General features: G+C 41.9%; 1 protein-coding gene across 4 annotated transcripts in view; it reads right to left on the reverse strand.

Moving 5' to 3' along the window:
* The window catches only part of glra1 (glycine receptor alpha 1), a 125,976-nt gene that overhangs the window by 73,360 nt on the left and 29,806 nt on the right, over positions 1–22,810 (reverse strand). For 3 of the 4 annotated variants that reach the window (XM_020706831.2, XM_023959405.1, XM_020706834.2), the window contains one exon: positions 10,859–10,897. The exons of the other annotated variant lie outside the window; for it this stretch is intronic. In XM_020706831.2, coding sequence (XP_020562490.1) covers positions 10,859–10,897 — 39 coding nt within the window. The remainder of the gene's footprint in view (positions 1–10,858; positions 10,898–22,810) is intronic. 4 annotated transcript variants of the gene reach the window in all.

Raw genomic sequence — 22,810 nt, forward strand, 5'->3', positions numbered from 1 at the left:
GGATGGTTGGGGTCATTATATGTAGATAATTATCATTTATTGGACAGCTGCAATAAAAGAAAAAATATTTCTGTTGTACGCTTTGATGACAGCTCCTCCCATAACCGCCGTCATTTCCTGCTCTTCACTAGAAGAGCGTCTCTATACTTCAGGTTCCTCGCATGATTTCTGAAACAGAACATGTTTGTGTTCGTCTCCTGTTCTACGGATGAATAAAGGATTTCCGGACCCGACAGGCTGGCAGCCGCCCCGACTGCAGCGCGGCAGAAATCAATGATGGAACGGCGGCGGCGGCGGCGTGACACCCTGACAGACATGAGGTGAGCGCGGCTTAGCGTCACAGGATTAACAAAAGCAATGATGAGGCAGAGTGTGAGAAGGAGAGGCTTTGTGTGTCTTTTCTGCATCCTTCACGTTTGTGCACGTGTAACTGTGCACGTATCGGTTCAACGACGCCCTCAGAGGTTTAGTGTCAGGACTGAGCTGTTACACCAAACACTGCAGAGGGTCATTCTGCAGTTTAACCCCTTCGTCTGTTTGGGTGTCAACCGTTTCAATATATTCTGATGTCTTTCATTCTTCTGCTCACTAAATAGTTTGAACCGTTTGTTTGATCTTTGGTAACTTTTTCCGACATTATTTCCACCTTTTAAAGATCAAACTGTCTTTAAAAAAGACAATATACTTAAAATCTATTCTTCTTTCAGCTTTTAGGGTCATTTTTTAAATAAATGTCTCTTAAAAAACAATTCTTTTGGACTAAAGTGTTTGATTCCTTAGAATGGCACCAACCGTCTTTCCAAATGACGGTGATGGAGAAAGTTTTTAAACTTCACTCTTGAAATATGTCAACAACAAAAATCTATGTATTTCCTCACAAACTTCAAGTCTGGTTTAAAAAAAAAGAAGAAATACGAAGTAAATAAAACTGCTGGTTTGGTCGAATTATTGTTGTCATGGGACCAGAACCACACTGTAAACTTTGTTCGGTTCTGGTTCTCGGCCTTCCGGCTGGTTTGGTGAAGGGAGGAGCTGTAATCACTGAAATCCTGACAACAACACACACGTTAGCGCTCTCAAACTCCTGATGCAGACGTATCAACAGAAATGAGCCTCAAACCGTCATGACAGCCGGAGTGAAACCATCAACTTGAGTGAGTGTGAACACCCCTCCCCCATAGAAACCGCTTTCCTTCCAGCTCCAACCAACTCAAGTCAATCCAGTCGCCACTTTTGCCGCGATACGAACACCGCCATGTTGGAGCCAGACATCCGCGGTAAGCGGTGATTGGTCTGAGTCAATGTTTCTAAGGCAACCACTCTCACCAATCAGAGGTGAGCTGGTTGGAAGGCCACACCCCTACCACTCGAAAGCAGGCTACACCAAATCTGTCAATCACGCTTTAAACGTTGGAAGTGGCGGCTACCAGGCCCCGCCCACTTGTATTGGGTTGAATTTGGTTGGTTATTTTATAACTACATAAAAATCCTGAAATAATTAGGTATCAGATGATGAATGGTAATTCTGACCAATCAAATGAGTAACAGCTGTTCATTTCTCTATAGAAGTCTGTGGGATTTTGGCTTCTTGGAGCCACTTCCTGTTTGGAACGCCAGGAGGGAGGAGTCACTCAGTCCAGTTCCCGTATACAGTCGATGGTGAACCCCAGCAGGGTCTCTGCAGACTGAGGACCAAAGCTTCAGCGTAACAGGGATGCTTGTAGCGTCATTAACGTTCTGCCACATAAATCCAAATATGAGCCTGAATCACAACAGTTCAAGCCTTTGAAGAATGATCAGACTAACGTTAATGATGTTGCCTTGGCAACAGAGAAAGAGGAGATGTAAAAAATCCTTTTTTAGGAAGTGATCCTCATGTTGGCCACAACAAGACAAAAAGAATGGTAGCATACGCGACCTCTGACCTTTGCGGAATGTCACCGCAAAAATGCATCTTCCGAATTCAAACCTCTGTAAATGTGCCTTGAAAAACGGGTGGGTCCTGATGTGTTTGAAGGCAAAAAAACTCCAAAGCTGTTAAATGAAACGTTATCTGAAGGATTTTCCTGCAGTGGCTTCATATTTATAATCATAGTTACCAAAAAGGAAACAGCAAACCGTTTGGGCTGAGGAAGGGATGAGCGGCGCCGCTCTCAGCTTTCATTCAGGAAAAGACAATGACTTTGACTTTATGACTGTTTTTTTAATTGAAAACCTTGAAATAATAAATCATAGAAATGTATTCTGGCATCCGCAGATGGCTGCTGAGTTCATGCTCCTCTCATAACTCAGAAATTCCTCTCCTCTGCTTCTTTTAGCTGAACTTTACTGCAGCATGAAAACAGTTTCTTCATATTTCAAATAGTCTGTTTTTCTCCGTATTGAAAATCAGCAAAGTGAAATCTTAGACCTTGATTGTCATTTAAAATAATGAAGGGATTCTTTTGTTTAACACTTTGAGTGTTTTCACTTCTTTTTTGTAGAAATGTTTATTTAGCATAATTAGTATTCTAGAAGATTTTCTGTTTTTTGCTGGTTTCTAACATAAATTTGTTTTATTTTGGGGGATTTCCGTTGATGATTCATTATAAGGACCTAAAATGTTCATGCATTTGGGATCATCTGATTTGTTTCTGCCACTTTCATCAAGTAAAGGCGTACCTTTGAAGAAATGATGAAGCAGAACTCTGAGTTCATTTTGGTTGGAAAGCCCCTGGAGATGCATCATCTCTTCTGATCCCAACACTCTGGACAAAAAGCTGCTTCCTCAGCAAAAGCGATGCTTTTTTTATCAAATACAAACAACTTAACACTATTAGAATAATTGAGCCTTTGTTTCTGTGAACTGGTAGTTGATAGGAGGACTGGTGAGGGTTCAAGCTGCCATAAAGAGGAGATGAATCCCGGAGCAGAGGACGGATTTGCTGCGTTTGCTGTGCAGACGGTGGGTGCAGAAGCGCAGGCTTTGGCCTCTGAAACAACAGCATGTGCTCAAACACACAACTGTTTTTGCAGCGTTAGCTTTCTGCAGCGATGCGCAATCACATTATAAAGGTGTTCTCAGTCAGACAGGCGACTTGGATAAGCATAAATTCCCGTGGAGGCCGTTTTTCTGCCCTCAATAAAAAGGCAAATAGCAGCAATCTGCTGCGGCCGTCGTCACGTTCAAGTGTCAGGAGGCGCGCTGGGATTTTCCACCGCCGTCCTCGGCGCCGCCGCTCTGCAACGAGCAGAAATCCGCAGGGACGCGGTGAAGAAAGGAGAGCCCACAGATGTCCTCTGGACCGGCATGGATGTGAGGAGGTGAGCGGAAGGGGGCGGAGCCTAATCTGCTCAGCTTCACATCACCAGGTTCTCTGTCATTTGTAAAAACTGTGATAAACCTTTTTTCCATTTCCTGTTCTTCAATTTAGTTCCTTCTGATAGAACATTTTTCAGTAATAATGTCAGATGTTGTTTCTTTTTTGAACAAACTCATTGGATTTTCTTTCCTTTCACTTTCAGCTCTGTCAGTCCGTCCTTTATCATCACTTCCAAACATGTCCTATTACAGCTTCCCCTCTTTCTTAAATTGAAGCTAATTTTCTCCTTAGATGGAACAAAAAAACTCACATTTCTGAGAAAAATGTCCCACAGGAAACCAGAAGTGTGCTTATTATTTGGAAGTAAAAATATCTGCACTAATAATAAGACAATGAGCAGAAAACTGGATGTTACAGCAAATTAAATCAAAACTGATAAAAACAGGACAGTTTAGATGTTTGCAGACAGCTCTGCAAAACCCGGACAAAGTTATTAAGATTAAGTTCTCCTGAATATTTCAGAGGCTGAATAAAGTGATGTCATTTCTTGCAACACTGACCTAAAACACATCATTTTATTGTACTAAATAACAATATTGATGGAAGTAAAGACTTCTGTATGAACCAACCAAGCAAAGCTAGTTTAGGAATTACATTTTCAAATAAAAATCAATAGAATTTTAAATCAAATGTGAGTTTGAAGTGACCTGTTTTGTCTACCATGAAATAATGCTAACGAGCCTGAGATTAGCATGATAACAGTCCTTTGTTGGCGGTATGTGAGAGCTGGACCGACTTTTTGGAAACCACCCTGTTCTACCAGCTTGTTGGAAGGCCACACCCCTCCACTTGAAAGCAGGCAAACGTCATGAGTGTGGGCGCCAGCAGGCTCCACCTACTTTATTGAGGCATCGGATTGATCCGTTTATAACGGTGGCCGAGGCGTGCAAGAAACGCTTACATTAAAGATAGAACAACAACAAATCCCAGTGTTAATGAACAAATACTGAAACACAACAAATTACTGCGTCCAAAAACGCAACAACGAAAGCGGAGACACGCCTTCTACCAGAAAGAAATGTAAAATAAAACCAATCATGTTTGATTTTTTTAAAGTTTTTTATTACTGTTTTCTTTATGTGGACATTATAAATACTACAAACAGTCCAAAAGTATTTTATAATTGTATTACTGCAATAAAAATGACAACAATGTTTAGCAAGATAACGTTTTTGGGTCACTTTAGACATTAAGGGTATTTCCTTTCGTTAGCAGCTGCTCACTTTTTCTCCATCTTCTGCTGTTGACGGACAGGAAAAACCCTTCATACCGGAAGTGACACAAAAACGTTACCTTGCTAAACATTGTTGTCATTTTTATTGCAGTAATACACTTTGAAAAATGCCTTAGGACTGTTGCATGTATTTATAATGTCCACATAAAGGAAACTTCACGATTGGTTTGATATTTCTGTTAGATCCGTGTCTCTGCTTTCGTTGTTGTGTTTCTGGGTTTGGTCATTTGTAAAAGTTTTTGTTGTTGGTTTTTGATTTGCTGTTGTGTTTCCGTATTTGTTCATTTGTACTGGGATTTGTTGTTGTATCTTAAATGTAAACGTGTCTTGCACCTCTCAGCCACCGTAGTTTATAACTTCATTAACTTGAATATCATGAAAAAAATGGTGATTATCAAGAACCGGTTTCAAAAAGGTATCAGATGATGAACGGTTCTTCCGACCAATAGAATGACTGAGTACCAGCTGTTTGTGTCTCTATGGAAGTCTGGGGGATTTTGGCTTCTTGGAGCCAGCAGGTACTTCCTGTTTGGGGTCACTGAGTCCAGTTCTCATCTACAGTCAATGCTTACATCACAGCCAAACATCCAAGCTTCAGAAATCAATTCTCCACTTGCCGGGATAAGAACATCTGTTTGATTAGTCGGACTTGTGCAGTTTTTAATTAGGTTTCATCTAAACGGCATCTAGCATCATGCTAGGCTCATTTAGCAGATTGACTGTGGCTGAAATGCTGTCATCTAAAACGGATTGACTTTGCTCTGTCTACGTCTTAAAGTTGCCGTCTCTCTGTTTGCATATTGAAATGAGTCCGTCTGTCATTTATTAGCTCTGCAGCTTTGTCCTGCCTTTCCAAACGTGGAGTGAGTTATGCACGGCTGCAGCCTGCAGGCAGACGGGCCTGAAACACCGTCTCCTGCCACGGAAAAAGCTCAGGAGGTAATTGAGGTCTTTAGTCTGCAAAGCAACATGGCCTCCTGATAACTTTATTCACTGGTTTTAAATGAGGCGCAAAAGGATCATTTTTGTGGCGGAGGCTGATGAATTTGAGCTTTGACTTCTGACAGCAACATCTCAATCAGCTCTTTTCCACGGCTGGTGGCATAGAAAAAACACATAATCTGATTGAAAGATGCTGGTTGGATTGTGCTGCGGCTGTTTCTCTGCACAGACAGATTACCCAGCATCACCCCTGCTGCTCGCTCCATCACCAGCTGTAAATGTCTGGAGCGTCCTGCAGCAGTAATCACAGGACGGACCATGTGACCGCACCAAATGCGAGGCCTTCCTCCTCTCTCTCTGTGCATATGAATTAGGGCCACATACATGTTAGTGACGACTGACAGGAGACACTGTGTAAAATCGCCTGCAGTGCTACAGCGGTTAGCATCTTCAGCTACAGAGAGGGGAGGCTAAACCAATGCACTGTTTTGCACTTTACTGTTTTCCCCTGAGTCTTTGGAACTGCTTGTGATGGCATTTCTGGCTCTTTTTAGGGAGCTGGATCGTTTGGATCTGTTCATTCCAAAGAGCCGTTCAAAAGACTCTTTTGGCTCTTTTTATATTTATTGATTTTTAAAAAAAGCCAGCCTGGCGTTTATTCATTTAATCCTGGAAATAATCTCAGGGAGGTTTGCTGCACTTAGATCTGGATCAGAATCACTTTTATTCTCTGGCTTTCAACACGGCGTGTGTTGTGTGGTCCTTTGTGTTTTGATCTTATTTTTATTCATTTTATTGTTGTATTTTCCTTGTTGTTGTTTTTTAAATAATTTTTGAACTAATTTTAGTCTCTGCACAGCACTTTGGAAACTGTTTGTTTGGGAAACGTGCTCTATAAATGAAGCGGATTGGATAATTTAAACCTCCTGGTTGACAGAGAAGACCATCTTGTTCCAGAGTACAGTTCACAATCATTACAGCAGGGGGGTCAAACTAATTTTCACTGAGGGCCACATCAGCATAGTGTCTGTCCTCAAAGGGGCCAAATGTAACTTATAAATGTAACTGAATGTAATGAAAAAGAAACATAACTACTCCTTAATGTTAAATTACTAAATATTTATTTATTCTAACTTTTTAAAATGACAATTCCAGTTGCATAGAAAACACATGTTTGCTTGTTACTTTAGCATAAATCCTTTTACATTTGATTCTGTCAGGTTAGGTTATATGGACAGTGTTTAAGTCCTAATGTACTTTTGCCCCAATCCGAGATCTCAAGTCCAATTCCCCCTAGATATGAATGAATACACACCAATTTTTACTTTTTATTTTAAGAAATGAAAAACTTTTATGCTCTCATGGGCCACATAAACTGACATGGGGGGCCAAAATTTGCCCCCCGGGCCTCGAGTTTGACACATGTGCCTTACAGTTTGTTACAAACCTCAAAGCGGCGTGATACACAGAATCAATCTTACTCAAACATTCATATATAAAAGGTCTCCATTATCTAAAATGGATTAAAAAAAGTTGCTGCTACAAGTCGCTTTTTAATCCCAAATGGAAAAAAAACTTGTTTCGGAATAAAAAATCCAGTTGCAATTTTAGTTTCCTAACAAGATTTTAAATGTGGGGCTTGAATGACAGTGCATCATCAATCAAGATTCCCAGATATTTGTACACACGAACCACCTAAATATCATTTCTTTCCAGAGTGAAGACGGTAGGGAAAACCATTGGTGTTTTTCTGGAGGTTGAAAACAACATTCATTTGGTTTTGTCTGCATTAACCATTAATTTTAGCTGGAGAAAAGTGTGCTGTATAGCGTCAAAAGCTTTCTGCAGAGATTTAATAGCAGTGGCAGGGGATGGGTCAAAGCAATAAATAATTGTGTCATCGGCATAAAAATGCACATTTGCATCAGACACATTTTGACCTATATTATTGATATACATAACAAATGGGAGGGGTCCTAATACAGAATCCATGTGGGGCACTCTTGTGTACATTTAAGAATGCAGAACACAGACCATCATGTCTAACACATTGGGTTCTGTTACTTAAGTAATTTGTGAGCCAGGTGACTACATGACCTGAAAGGCCAAAACTGGTAAGTCTTTGTTTTAACACAATGTGGTCCACAGTATCAAATGCCTTTGACAAATCAATAAAGAGTGCAGCACAGCACTGCTTTATTCAAGAGCAACAAGAATGTCATTTTTCACTTTTGTAGCAGCAGGAATGGTACTGTGCTTTTCCCTGAAGCCTGACTGCAGTGTTGAGAGAAGCTCATTTGAGTTCAAAAACTCGTGAAGTTGATCGCACACAAGAGACTCAAGAATTTTTGACGAGACACACAAATTGGAGATTGGCCTGTATTTGGTTAAAACTGCTGGGTCACCTCCTTTAAAGTGAGGAGCAACATAAGCCGACCTCCAGATGGAAGGAATTTCTTGATTTTCAATTGACAGATTCAAAAGTATTGTAAGAGACTGAGCAATAAAATCAGCAGCCATTTTCAGAAAGAAAGGTTCTAATACATTTAATCATCATTAGTCATCAGACATTTTAGAGGATTCATAAAACAGACAAGACCTCCTTATTTAGGTTCATGTCAGGAGTGGTTGAAAACAAGTTTATTTAACTATTATAAGATTATTTCATTACAAAATAAGCTTGAATGACTAAATGTTACTAGTAATGATTGATACACGATAAGAAACAAATCAGGCTAGTTTGAAGCTTGGGTTAACATCATCAAACTGTACTTTTAATCACTTTAATTGCCTAAACAATAGCAATAGCAGCACGACTTCATGCCGTTAGTCCTAAAACCTTTCGTTGTCGCATGTGAGTCATTTTTCTTCATGCACTCTTTATCCTCCTGAATTAAAACTGTGATGCAATCTTCCTTCACTAGAACATGGTTCACTGCAGTTTTGCAATTTTTTAGTGCAGTTTTTGTTTTGTTTGTTTGTTTCACAGCGGACTGTGTTGTGTGTCCTGATTGGCTACGGGCCATTGTCAATCAATCTCCTCCATGCCGTGTCTCCTGTACAGAATACGTTCAGTTTGCCACATTTACATGAACCTTCGATTACAATCAGACCTTTGTTTTCATTGTGTGATCTTGTTTTTCAACAAAGGTTTAGAACTTTGAGAGAAAAATATTCACGTCTGTCTGCGAAAAGTGTAGAAAATGTGTAGTGAGGAGTTTATAGCCTTAAAACAACTAACATAACTAAAACTACTACATTTTTACTTTCCGGATTTGATCCATTGCGGGTTATTTTTAGAACAGAACTTCTGTCAAAAATGATAGATTATGGGGAATTACTTCCATTTCAGAGAGTGCGTGTTTGATTTTATTGTTGTCCTACAGTCAAGTGAGGAACACAGTAGAACTTCTCAAGCCTACATGGAACATTTGTGTATTTGTATATAAGAGCTGGTCTGTCCTGAAGACCTGGTCTCATGATTCATTTTTAAACTTTTAATATTTTATGTCCATTCAAACATTGCACCGGATTTAGGGGTTTTCTTGGATGGTTGAAGGTGAGGTATATTTCTAAGACAAACACTGGAGATCCACTGGATCATTCGGATCCAGTGGATCTCCAGTGGTGTTTCATGGTGGCACTGATGCCTGGAGCACCTGTTAAAGGAAAGTCAACCTTTCAGGCTTCAGCCTGTCAGACTGTGAAGATTCAGCATTTTGGGAGCCAACCGGAGCAAACCAACTTAAATGTTGATGTTTAATACGCTTTCCTGAGAATCTAATCCGATCAATCACATCACGGCTGTCTCGATGATGCCGGAAAAAAGCGTGTTTGAGCTGCCAAACCAAAGACGTCTTGTCTCTTTAATTGAATGAATTAACATTAAAGTTCTGCTCCGATCATCTTCTGATCTATTTTCAAAGCGTTCCCAGTGGTCTTTTCAGTATATATATATATATATATATATATATATATATATATGTGTGTATATATGTATTTTCGCACTGTAAACTCCCAGTTTGCTTGTCGTAGTCAGCATGTCTCGTCTGCCTTTTGACACTGAACTTAACCTTTGAACTGAACTGAACTGAAAACTGTTATGGTCTCAATTTCACGAATAATAAGCCAATGTCCACTTGTCGTGGAAGGACAATTTTGCCACAGGTTTATGCATAACGCCTTACAACACTGCTGGTTGTCTATTATTGACTTTATAGAAGGAGCCTGCTGGATATCTGAAACTGGGCTGTATTTGGCCTATGGGCCGGACTTTGGACATGGCTGGTTCAAACCATTGAGAGAACTGGAGTGGGTGATTGTGACATCACCTATAGAAAATGGTTTACTTCCTGCTCCAACTAAATGAAGTCAATTCAGTTGCCATTTTTTCACGTTACATGAATTTTGTGGAAGTTTTGAAGCCTCAAACATCGTAACTGCTTTGCTTCCTTCTTCATCTGACCTGAGGCATTTCATCGTCTCATAATCAGTCAAAGTGTCTCATTGGCTGATGGTGTTTTAATGTACAGTGTTTAGCCCAGTTTTAAAAGACTCACTGCAGTTGACCTACATTCAAAGCCTAACCAGTGGTCTTTTATTGTGAATATGTCGTTTTTAGCCTAGACATAGTTTCTGCAGAGCGGCAGGAGTTCATTAGGAATTCACTTGTTGAGTTGTGGGCGGGACTGATGGCACGGAGGAAGCCTGTCCTCACTTCCCATCTTCCCTCTGTTTCCCAATAGTTCACTGTCCCAACCTAACATTGTCGGTGCAACAAAAGCACCAAGCAATCTCAGTTCTGATCCAGATTCCAGCTCAGACCAGGAAAACAAAGACGTTCATGGATCCATTTGTCTGCTCGTCATCAGAATGGAGCAGGGCAACAACAATATGAATAAATGCAGTAATGATGCAGTAATGATCTTAACTTTCTTTCTATATGTCCTCCATGATCAGAAAAAGGCCACAAGAACATGTTAGAACACAATTATCATCGGAATGGGTCTCTAAACAAAAGCTGCAGCACAAAGTCGTCAGAATCTCATTGTGAGGCAGAAGTCGTGATGAAATGTAACTAAATGACGACTGACTGCAGAGAAGGAAAATCTCACATTGCTGTAGCGGGAACTCAGTCAGTTGTGCTTCCGTTCAGGAAGCTGTGGAAGTGACTGAACGTCTTTCTGGATACGTTCAGTCAGAGCACACACATGTAGAGACGTATATGCCTTCAGAATTCAGAGTTAAACACAAAACGATGAGCAGGGAGGGAGAGAAGAAGAAGAGTCAGAAATCAAAAGAGAAAAAAAAAAGAAAGTACCTTTCTTGTGAGTAGCTTCATTTTTGGAGCCTTTGGGGTCTAATAGAAAAAAGATCAGAATTAAACACAGCAAATACTAACAACACCTTTCCATGTCTGGGTTGTTTCTCCTCCTTAAGGAAAACAACCGCTTTGTCTATTAAGTACAAAACAAGACAGCAAGGCTCGGTTAGCTACGGTGTCACACTGCTGCCAACACTCTGCGAGTGTGTGGCAGAAGGGGCAGCTCGGGAGGGGCAGGAAAGGACAGGGGGGGGCAACATACTGTGAAGGCATTAGCAGGAAAGAGGGGATGCACACGTCTGCAGAGACGCAAACTACTGCCACCTTGCAGCGGGCAGGAGAGGAGAGGCGATGCACTGAGATGAAGAGGAGTTGCAATGCAGCTAAATCAGGAGGAGCTTTAGATACTAGCAAAATGCACTACAGGGGGGATGCAGAAGGCCAGAGAGAGGAAGAGGAGGAGAAGATGCAAAGACTACATGTCAAACTGGCTTCAGGTGGATTTTGGCCTCTTTTTGGCTTTCAGGTATCGCAGTTTCCTCGAGACTACAGGTTTGATGAGTGACTTACATGTTTGACAACGGCAACACAAAACTCAAGACTGATGCCAGGATCAACCCCCCCCCCAACCAAAGATGTAAATCTTCAAGCTCTCATTTCATTTCTGTCAGACGCACAAAGAGAGTCCGCAGAGAGAAGCTGCCAAGAAAGCAGGAGCACCAGCGATTCATTGCCCCGCAGTGACGAGGCCTTTTTCCTCCCGATCCCTTCAGGAAAGTCAATCCTCCACTCTGCCGGACGTGTCAGAGAAGATTCACCGTTTATTGGATTTGTCTGTAAAGTTCGGGCCAGAACAGAAGAAAAGACAAAAGCTGCTCCTCACTTCCTGCGACCGTAACTCCGGGGCTGATGGGATCAGAGGCCGACTCGTCTGCAAGTTTCTGCTCATCAGCAGAGAATCCGTCAAACTCTGCTGACGGTGAAGCTGAAGCATCAGGTCTGAAGCTCATCAGGTCTGAAGCTCATCAGGTCTGAAGCTCGTGTCCTTCACACAGCAGCAACAGCCTCTAAAGCCTCTGCACTCATTTCTGATCGTTTCTATAAGGTCTTTAGTTCCGGATGCACCTTCAAAACCTTTGAAACAGGAAGGATCAGCTTATTTTAGCACCGATCTTGTTCTGATTCGAGTCTCTGCCGAGTCCTTCAAGTGCTCATCCGATTCTTTTGTGACACCAAAACAAGCAAATGCAAAAGAAACAGATCCAGGTTCATTTTATTCACATTGTTTTCTCATTTAAAACTGGAACTGTGCTCTTCTCTTTCAGGTATTTCACTATTAGCTAGTCACAATTGTGCAAATCTAAACATAAATTTGAATTAAATCAAAGCAGCAGCGTAATTTGTGACAGCATTTCTGTATGCGACACCTGATAGTTTGTCAAACTGTAGAGAATCCATCCGGAGGTCCAGATTCTAATTTTAGTTTTCTAATCAGTCACGTTTTGTAACCAAGAACGTAAAATGAGAACAGTTGGAGACGTCTGACTTCTTAGGTTCATCTGATATCAGACAAGGTTGTGTGTTTGTTTGTCTGTTTTTCCACACACCTGACATGTTTGGACGGACGTCTTCCGTCTTTGTCAGAGTCGTCATCGCATGGCGACTCTGACAAAGACGGAAGACGTCCGTCCAAACATGTCAGGTCAGGTGTGTGAAAAACACAACCGTGTCTGATAACAGAAGAACATGAGAAGTCAGCTAACAATACAGACACTAGGACTTTATTGAACTAGTTGGAGACAACTGCCTCAACTTGGTGACTCTTTTAGAGATCAGTTCTTAGAGAAAACATGAGCTGACGGAACTCCAAACCCTCATAGATGTTTCGAGATGCTTCTTGAAAGTCCTTCATAATCTGTAAGGCCTAAAGATGCAGCACCGTATGAAGGAACATCAGCCAATCCAAATCCAGATAATCCCAATGTGACGGTCAGACTATGAGTGCCGCGGCGCCGTTCTCCAAAGTATCCAAGTTTTTTCTGTGGGCTAAAAACTGCGTAAACCTAGAACACTGTGGTTAAACTCCAATCAAGGTGAAGTAGACCTTAAAACCATCAAACATGGTCCAGATCAGGTCTGAAGGGGCCGGCGAGTCCCTCATTATGAAGGTGGCAAAACATCAACCAAGATCCAAACGGCAGGATTTTCTCTGGAGCAGCAGGTACGGATTCAGATCTGACTTATTTTGCCTCCAAGCTGCATCAGACTCTGGTGAACCCGGCCCGCTGTACTTGACAACCGCCTTCATGAAGGATGGCGACTACAGCGTGCGGAGGACCGGCAGCGATATTGTAATCTGTCATTGTCAGACTGAAAAGAAAAAGGGAATGGCTTCTCAGATGGATGGAAAGTACTCGTCGTGCCCATGAACTGTTGTAGACAGGTGACTTAAAGTCTATAATCTTCTTGTACCCACGAAAAGCAATTTTTCCCTCCCTCCCGGTGCGATTTCTCACTAAGCCCTTAACTGCAGCCATCCTGGTTTTCACTGCTGCTCTTTCAGGGTTCTCCATCTCAGAACAGCTGATAATTAGGACTCAGTTCACGCGACTTTGCTCGGGTAACAACCTGAAAAAAGTTGTTCTCAGCCACAAATTCGACATGTCTGCCATGTCGAGCCTGAAGCCACGGCGTCACGCGTTTGCGTCTCGGCTGTAAACATCTTCAGCCTCTCAGTGAGGCCTCAAACACTGACACGGCGGGCTTGGACCTTTTCTTTTCCTCCCCAAGCTGGTAATTAGAGGTGTGATGGGAGTCGCAGGAGGACCGGATCGCCTTTTACAGAGCCGTATTCCCCTCCTTTTAAACTTATTAGCCATGGACCAGTGGAGTGCAGAGGGAGGAAGACAGATTAATGTAGCCATCAACTCCTCTCACACAGCCCACATTAGCTTCGCACCGCCTCAAGCTAAAAGAGATCCCAAGTTTCTGCTATCTTTAGAGCAGGAAGGAGACGTGATGGAGGGTATTTATAGCCTTCATTCATTTTTTTCGGCTCGTTTGGCAGTTCTCCTGATCAGCTCCTTCTGAACTCTAGTTAATGAGCTTGTCATTTTGGCTTCTATCAAACATTCGGTTGCTTTCGGATGGTTTCTTTGTCTTCACTCATGAGGGTCTCTACCCGGCAGCATGAATGTCCTTAAACTTTCTGTCACGGACAAGAAAAGATCTACTGACAGAGCCAGTTTTGTTTCTTCTAGACAAATCATCTGACACAGGGGGGCGCTTCTGGAGGGTTCGAGTCCCCAAACATCTGGACTCAAACTAAAAAACTTTCAGAGAAAAAACAATTAGTGCAACAGCGAGACACGGTGATGGTAGAATGATGATGGGGGCATTGGCGGAACAAGCAGTCAAGACGAAAAATCCTAATGGAGAATGTTCTTCCTCGGTTCGGTGAACTCAAGAAAACCCAAAAGGCAGCAGGTTCACATCTGAATGGACAAACAGAATGGTTTTGAGGGTTCGTTAACCGTGACTCAGTTTCATGACCTTTGAAGTTTATTCGAGTTTGGATTTTCTCCACAGTCTCAGCAAACCAAAGGGGACCTGAACTCCTCTGAAGACTGCTGCTGCCCTCACTCAGAGTTCTTCATCTAGACCCCCACAACCACTGACTGTATCTGAGAACTGGACTGAGCTAGAGTGACATCATCCATAGAAAATGGTTAACTCCTGGCCCCAACCAAATCAAGTCAAGTCAGTCGCCATTTTTTGGGAATATGGACACCGCCATGTTGGAGCTAGAGGTCATCCGTAAGCGGTGATTGGTCTGAGTCAGTTGGAGTCATCGTTTCTCTGGCAACCACTCTCCAATCAGGAGTGAACTTGCTGAAAGTGGGCTACACGAAATCTGTTTAATGTTTTGAACATTGGCTGTGGGGGCCGGCAGGCTCCACCAACTTTTAATGAGGCAAAAATAAAATCCAGAAAAATGTTTTGTTGAAAAATGATCAAGAACATGTTCATAAAGGTTTCAGATCCAGATTGGTTCTTCTGACCAATAGAATGACAAAGACACAGCTTTTTCTTTATTTATAGAAGTCTATGGGATGTTGGCTTCTTGGAACCAGTGGGTACTTCCTGTTTGGAATGCCAGGGGGGAGGGGCCTCTCAGTCCAGTTCGCATATACAGTCAATGCCTCCAACACTGACCAGTTTGCAAAGCCCCACCCCTTACATACTTTCCCCTCTACCGTCTCTCCTCCATCCATTTCTCTCTCCCCATGCCGCCGTTCTTCTATCCCAAACTCATTACCTTAAGACCATTAATCCAATTAAGTAGCCATTAAACAAGTGCTGATAAGAGCAAACCAACGTGAGGCTCTGACAGCTAATAACCAGCGTCCCACCTCGACACCCCCAACCCCGCTGAGCAGAGATAGAGATGCAGGAAAACGGGAGTTTGATGGCGAAACGCCATGCAGCAGCAAATGTTTGAGCTGCAGGAGGGGACAGAATTACCTTATCATGTGGATCAGAAAAAGGATTCGAGAGCAAAAACAGTGAAGTGAAATATTCCCACCAAACTCATGGGTTTGGGTATTTTCAGGTGCAGATCCTGGAGGGGTTAGGGGACCAGGGGGCTTCTGTTCCACAGGCCCGGTCGCCCTTGCTGCTGTTGGGCTTGAGTGATGAGGAAGGACAAGGTTATGGCGGAGAAGATGAGGGGAGTCGCAGCTGTAGTCGGCGCCATTCATCAAGTGTGCACAAACACAACGGGTATCACGCCGGCGCAGACACCAGCAGTGGCGCTTTTCCATCAACGCCCCCCCTCGCTATCTCCTCCTCTCATACCCTAATTTATCGGTTCGACACTCCAGTCGACACTTGGGCATTCATAACGAGCGGGAGGAGGTTGTCCTGTGACGCCGGCCCCTGACCGCAGCGACGCTCCAACGGGTCAAAGTCGTCCAATTTGTTTCACAAATCAACGACGGCTAAGCGAGAATGCAGAAGGAGCTCTGTCCAATGACCTTGACTCCTGCTCGCCCTGAAGGAAATGTAATCGCAGAGAAAGGCGGGGCTTAGAGACAACAGCATACACTCCTATAAACCACCGTGATGCAGGAAATGACCGAAGCTGAATATCAGAGATGGAGAAAGCATGAATGAGTCCCTGAAGAAAGACTGGAAGCAGAAAAGTGGGCTGGAAGGATAGAGCCGGCAGACAAAATGGAGGAGAGAAAGTCATAGATTATGAATGTCCTGTCCTGAAAGTGTCAGGAGCGTTTCCTCTCATTTACTCGATGGAAGAACCCGCTGTATCAATGGGAAGCTGGAGCTCAGACGATGGAGATTCCAGTCGTGATTTCCTCCCAGATTTCTGCTGCCTTGGGAGAAACTCGTCTCTTTCTCATGAAGTTCTGCTCACACAAACCCGTCTACAGCTGCTGCACGGCGAAGCGCATTTAACGGAAAATAACACAGAATCACAAGATTCCTGATATAATTCTGAAGTTTGTTTTCCAGCATTTTTACTTTTAGAACGCCTCCATTCTAATTTTCTGTATTGAGCTATTACCCTTAAAAAGGATTAATAATCGATCTCCATTAAGGGATGCCAAATGAGTTCATATTAAATCAATCCATTTCTTGCATTTTTAATGGAATGAACTGTTTTTTCTGCTTTTAGTGTAGGAATTCCTGATTCACAACGACAGGGAAAACTCTTTTTTATAACAAGTTAAACTGGTTTTGGAATCAACATTGGAAAGAACAAATCCATTTTTGAAAGTATTTACTCCTAATTCAAAGAATACATTTGTGATTGTATATTAAATGTATTTTACAGTTTTGTAGTTAGTCAGTCAGTAAAAATACTTCTAGGAAATAAACACTATGAAGTTGGATAGTTGAACACAGCAGCAGAGCTGCGTCCATGAAAAGTTTGTCCAGGACCTTCGGTTCCTCCGTGACTCTGAGCGTCAGTCCTACCACAGCGTTGGGTTGATGTCTGCTTCACAAAACACCACGTCACGTCTGACGGATAAAAACAGGTTCACGTTCATCCATAGTTGGAGTTGGTCATGGTACCTACTCCAAGCTGGTCCAGAGGACAGGAAATGCCAGAGACAGTCTGCCACGTTTGACTCCATGGAGAAAACACCCTCAGAAGAGACGTCTCCCCCATGTTAGGAGGAACAGCCGGCGTTTTGGAGCAGTTGCTGTTTTTAAGGATTACAGTTCTCGACTTCGTCATTGGGGAACTTTGTGAGAGCAGCTAACCGGAAGGATGGATTGTAGGATCGAAGTGTGAAGATGATGGAGAAGACTGCCATGGTACGGTGGGGGGTGTATGATGGTGTGGACCAGCATTTCCCTCACCAGAAAGGTTTTTCCTCATTGCTTAAGGAAGGCATCAAGATTGGATTCTGAAACCAACAACAACAGCCTCCGCGAAGAGCAGCTTCCTCAGAGCAGCTGCTGGATTTGGAGCTGGAGAGGACGGAAAAAGCTGCTGAAGGTCCTCATGCCGACGTCTCTGGAGATTGATGGACACTTAGCCGCTTTTGTAGAAGTCAGCAACACAACCGCGCTGTGAAGATGTCAGACGTTGGTACGAAACTATTGTCTGAATGGAGACTACAAGAGAATCTGAATTCTGAATTCTGAAACGCTAACTGGTCCCGGGTTCTAAAACCACCACCAGATGAAAACAGGAAGAACTTGCAGAGAAAGCAATGTTCTTGTCTACTTCCTGCAGCACCGTGCAGCCTGCGGCGGTACCATCATGACCTGGGGTTGGGCATCAAACATTTTCATAAAAATAAATCCTCTTTCGGTAATGGCATAAGAAAAAAGGTGCAGAAAAGATCCGCTGAAAAGAAAAGATCCATCTGGAAAGCTTCAGATGGATCAAGAGTTTCAGTATGAATACACGAACCTCCCTGAGCAGACTTCCTTAATTAGTTAGAATTATAACACCTTTGCAACTCTAAATTAAAAATACGCTTTAAAACAGGTAAGGTCTGCTAAAAATATCCAAACCAGATCCAGCAGAGTTCAGAGCGTCTGGACTCTCAGGAACAGATTGGAGGACTCTCGCATGACTGCGGTTGGGTTAGCCTCCTGACTAAATCCCTCGTCTTATTTTTTATTCCACTTTCCTAGGAGTTGGTTCAGGAGCAGAAATGTCAAACTGTTTATTTCATGAGGAGGATGATGCTTGGGTGTAGTTAGCAGGAACGGGACAGACGCAGACATGAACGCAAACTGCATGAATAAGCAAGTCGGAGGAGAGCTCACGCTTTGCCTCTCCGTCGACCTGACAGCCATGAAAGAGTCTGGAAACTCGCATCCTGCCTGTCTGCTAACAATAGAGCCTTACGCAATTAGCTAAACAGATTATATAAAAGGAACGCTCATCGTCATGAAAACATGCCCTAATCCCAAATCATAAACATAGATTTAAAAACAGTTCTACAAACTGGTATTCGCCTAAGTATAGATACAGACTTCAGTCAACGATCAAGATGCTGTAAAATGACTTTTAAAGAAGAAGTCAATTGACTAAAAGGTCAAAAACAGAGATGTAAGTACTGGAGGCAAAGGTAGGCAATTACTGGGGACTCCTACAGTCTAGGGGCCCCAAGCTGAACACTTGTCTAAAATGTCTAAAATAAAGTTTACATCCTTCATTATTTAATGTAAGAGTGGAAAAAGTACCCCAAATCACTGAACCGGCATAATACTGATCATGTCAAAGTCTCTGGTCCTCCCATGTCCTTCTGCACCAATGGTATAGTCCAGTCAACAGCAAGTGGAGAGACTCCAGAGTTAGTGAGCAGAGCCATGTAAAGCCTACTGATAGGAAAATAGATGTGTGTTCACACTAACCTGTTCCAGAAAAGCCACTTATGAGTTTGATTCTAATCATTTGAACCCGTCCCATCACCAAAATCACTTATTTTAGCGTATTTCCTGTTAAATATCAGCACGAGGCTGCGAGTTCTGAGATTACGCAATCCTGAGTGACATCGGTTGATTGTTCCTTTAGTTTTCTCAGCGTATGCTGATACTGTAAAGCTTAATATTATTATTTTACATTCCAGACATTTTCATTCCATGTCCTCACTTTCTATACGATATTTCATGTTTTTCATTTCAGATCTGACCTGAAACTACACTAAAGAGACAGAATGAGGCAGAAAAAACAACTAAGATTTTTGTATGAATATAAAATAAAAGATGATTTGATTTATAAATACATTGAAATGTTACTTTTTACAGTACTTTGGGGAGTATTCTGAGGTGATACTTGATTTAGTTCTTAATGTTTCGTTTAATACATTTGCTTTAATTTGATCTCACATAAATTCATGAAAGGTAAAAATACAAGAATATTTTCCACTTTTGTTCTTGATAAGCTGATAAGTAAAACTATTATTTGAGTGTTTTTCCACTTTGCTTTTTTTATTGTTGTTAACATTTGAGTAAAACATCAGTGAATTTTAGTAAAGTTCGTAGGAATCCATAATTTCAAGTTGAACTTTCAATCAAATCAGGAAGTCATAAATAACGGATGATTAATTACTGATAATGAATAACCGATTCATATTTTGTGTGTTTTTTTGTTGGTCTTGTTGTCTTTAGATGACTTTAGGGGGGAAAACCGTGACTATCTGGCAGAGATTAGATGATGATTCAAAGGATATTTTAAAGAAATGGTCAAATGAAGCAGAGTGATGTGAGAGGCTGTGAAAAGAGGAAAATGCAAAGAGAAAGGAAGACATCGTGCTGGAAGAGACATTAAAAAAGGGAAAAACAAGAACAGAATAAAAAAAACTCTGTTTCTTCTGCTTCTTTACTAAAACCTGACAAATTAAAGACAGAAAATCCTCAATTGTTTCTTCTGGGAAGTGAGGGATTAACAAATTAGTGCATCTAATAAATGTAATGTTTTTTTTTAAAGTAAAAATTATGGTTTTAATGTAAAATACATCCTTAACATTTAAATTTGAACTCAGTTTTTTCAATTCTCATTCTTGTTCTTTGGATTCTTGACATTGATGTTGTCTAAAAGTGGACCATTGGGAAAGTTATTCATAGGTAAGGATTTCAAAATAAAATGAGTACAAAGGGCCCCATGTTATTGTTCGCCCGGGGCCCCCAAACTGCTAAGCCCGCCACTGCCTCAAGTGCATCTATTGGATTTTTACAAATCAGACTTGAATCAAATTCAGAGGAAACAGGCATTTTTAAAAGGAACTCAGAGAAACAACAGACTCGTTTTGAGCCAAACTCAGCTTTGATCCTAAAATATCTGCATGAAAATCCTCCCATCCTCCGTTTTTCCTTCAGGACTCTCGTCTGGAAAAGCTTCTTTAGAGCATTTCCAAACATGAAGGAGGATTTTAGGTCCTTAAAACATTAAAAAGTCCTCTTCTTTAATCATTTGTGAAGATGAGGAGTCTCCTTCATCTTCCCCTCCTGACATGGTGGGAGGTGGAACCTCAGTGACAAAGAGTCGCCTCTCCAGGTTCTGCTTCAGCTTTTCTTCCTGCAGCTTAAAGATTACTTCTGTCTTAAAGTATTAAGCATTTCCACTCTGGTCTAAAGTGCATTGTAGATCAAATTAAGCCAGAGGAAGTGTTCTCCTGCGGGACTCCTGCAACATCAGCCTCAAAAAGGAGGAGGACCAGGAGGCGGGTCCCACAGGAGATGCTGCTCATTTACCAGGATTTCAAGATCTACGGCTTTTTTCAGACGCTAAAAGCCTAAAAACATTAAACAGTTTCAGAAGTGCAGAAAAAATGGAAGCAAAAAAAGACGGCTTAGAGTTTATTTAGAAAACAAAAGAAAAATAATGTGAAAAAAACTGAAAATGCTCAAATTAATGTTAAAATGAGTCTTTTCTTTTTAGTTTACTGCCAAAAAAACCCCAAAACATCCTAAAAACCTAAAGGAAGATCAGCTAAACTGACATAAATGATACAAATGTGAAGTGAAATACAGCACCCTTTAAAAATGGCTGAAAATAATCTTTGGTGGAGTAAAAAGTTCTGCAAACGCTAAAAACATGAACTACTGATCAATTTGAAATGACTGGTAAATACTGTAGTAGCTCAGGTATTATGGGATAACCAAAAACTTTCCCCTGACATGAGATATAACCCAAAAAACGTTCATCTATCTCCAAAGATGTTTACATTCCACATTAGATATAACACTAGCAAATAAAAGACGCCTGAAATATTATTCTAAAACAGTTTTTTTCAACCTTTTTTGAGCCACGGCACACTGGTTGAAAAACACTGGTCTAAAAGAGGCTTTAATGAACTGTTTTGATCAAATTTAGCTCCACACCTACGGATCTATTATGATAAATGCTATGCTAAGTGTGCTATCAGGAAATATTACACCTGAAACAGAGTAAAAATAATAAAAACACTTGACGTCCGGACCTCCTGCCCCGAATCCCCTCCTCTAACTCCTCCTGTGACGTAGTGACATGTGCAGCATCTTTCTGGTTCTGTACCGCTTCACGGGGGAAGTCCAATAAGGAAATCGCCTCAGGGTCCAATTGTGCTGAAGTAGGAAACTCTCAGACATTCTCTATTGGTTTAACTCTGACATAAAAGTTCAAAGCATAAATATCCCAGATAAGATAAAAATAGTCGATGGAAGAAACCGTGAACACCGGAACTGTAGCTCCAGTGTCCAAACTACCGTAGATCTTCAACCGTTTAAGTGATTAACGTCATGCCAATTGATTCTGAAGCTCTGCACTTATGTGCAACATTTTACTAAAGTCAAATCAAAAAAATGGGTCAATTGCGTAAACGGTCAAATGGATACGGTGGTTCCAAGAGCTTAGGCCGTTAGAGGGTTAAGCGGGTACGGGGTCAACCTAAACGATGAAGAACACATTGTTTCACTGCTTATTTCTGATAACCTGACCAGAACATCTTTAGTTCACCCTCTGTCTGCTGTGATTTAACGGACTTTGGAGTCTAAAAAACCATTCAAATCTGAATAGTAGGACGTTTTTATCCATCAGTTAGGATGTTAAAGCTCTGACGACAAACACTGGAAACCCTTCCAAAAATGTTTAAACGTCACCCCTAATGTTTAGAGTCAAACCACCTCCTCAGAACGATTGAGAATCCGGCATTTTTCTAAATTCGGTCCTCATTAGCTGCGTCTCCGTCACACCTGTTCACAAAACTTTGTCCAAATTCTAGAAATGTTGAGAAACATTCAAAATTCAGATTTCTGCCACGGCGCTAGCGCTCATCATCATCCATCTAAGGAGACGTTGGCGTCTTCTTCAGGCCGTGGAGCGGCGATCTCCTTACTCGTGGGAGGAAGCCATTTTGAGAAATGGTGGTTTTCCAGAGGAGCTTTGGATCAACTTTTTCTGAGCTGTGTGACATTGTGGGACCTCTGGTGGCGCCCGCCGTGCAGCGCCCAAGGCCGCCAGTTCCGGCCAAGGACTGCATCGCCATCCGGTTGTTGGTCACATGACTCATTTAATTCAGAAAGTTCTTCTACTGCAGTTTTGCAAAACATGTTAACTTGACACGCCTCAAAAATCCCTTCCTCCACGTGCTAACACTAGTTTTTTTGTCGTGTTGCCGTTAGGTGAACTTAGTATCACAAGTCCAATTCGTGCAATTTTATTGTCAGTGGAAACGCAGCCAGTGAGTGAACCTTTAGAAGGACCTGAAGTCAAACTGCAGCCATGAGCCTTAGGTAAAGCGAGTCACAGACTGAACAGCGGCTTCATACTCGGACGGTCGAAAGAAGGTGGAGTAACACACAAACACCAGCCCAGAAAATAGTTTTCATCCAAGCGGACCACCTGCTGTTTCTAACATGCAGCAAGAATCCAATGCACCAGTTCACATCCTGTGAGAAAGACTGTGAGATGAAACCATTTTCAGT

Source organism: Oryzias latipes, chromosome 10, assembly GCF_002234675.1.
Source record: "Oryzias latipes chromosome 10, ASM223467v1".
Classification (NCBI taxonomy): Eukaryota; Metazoa; Chordata; class Actinopteri; order Beloniformes; family Adrianichthyidae; genus Oryzias; species Oryzias latipes.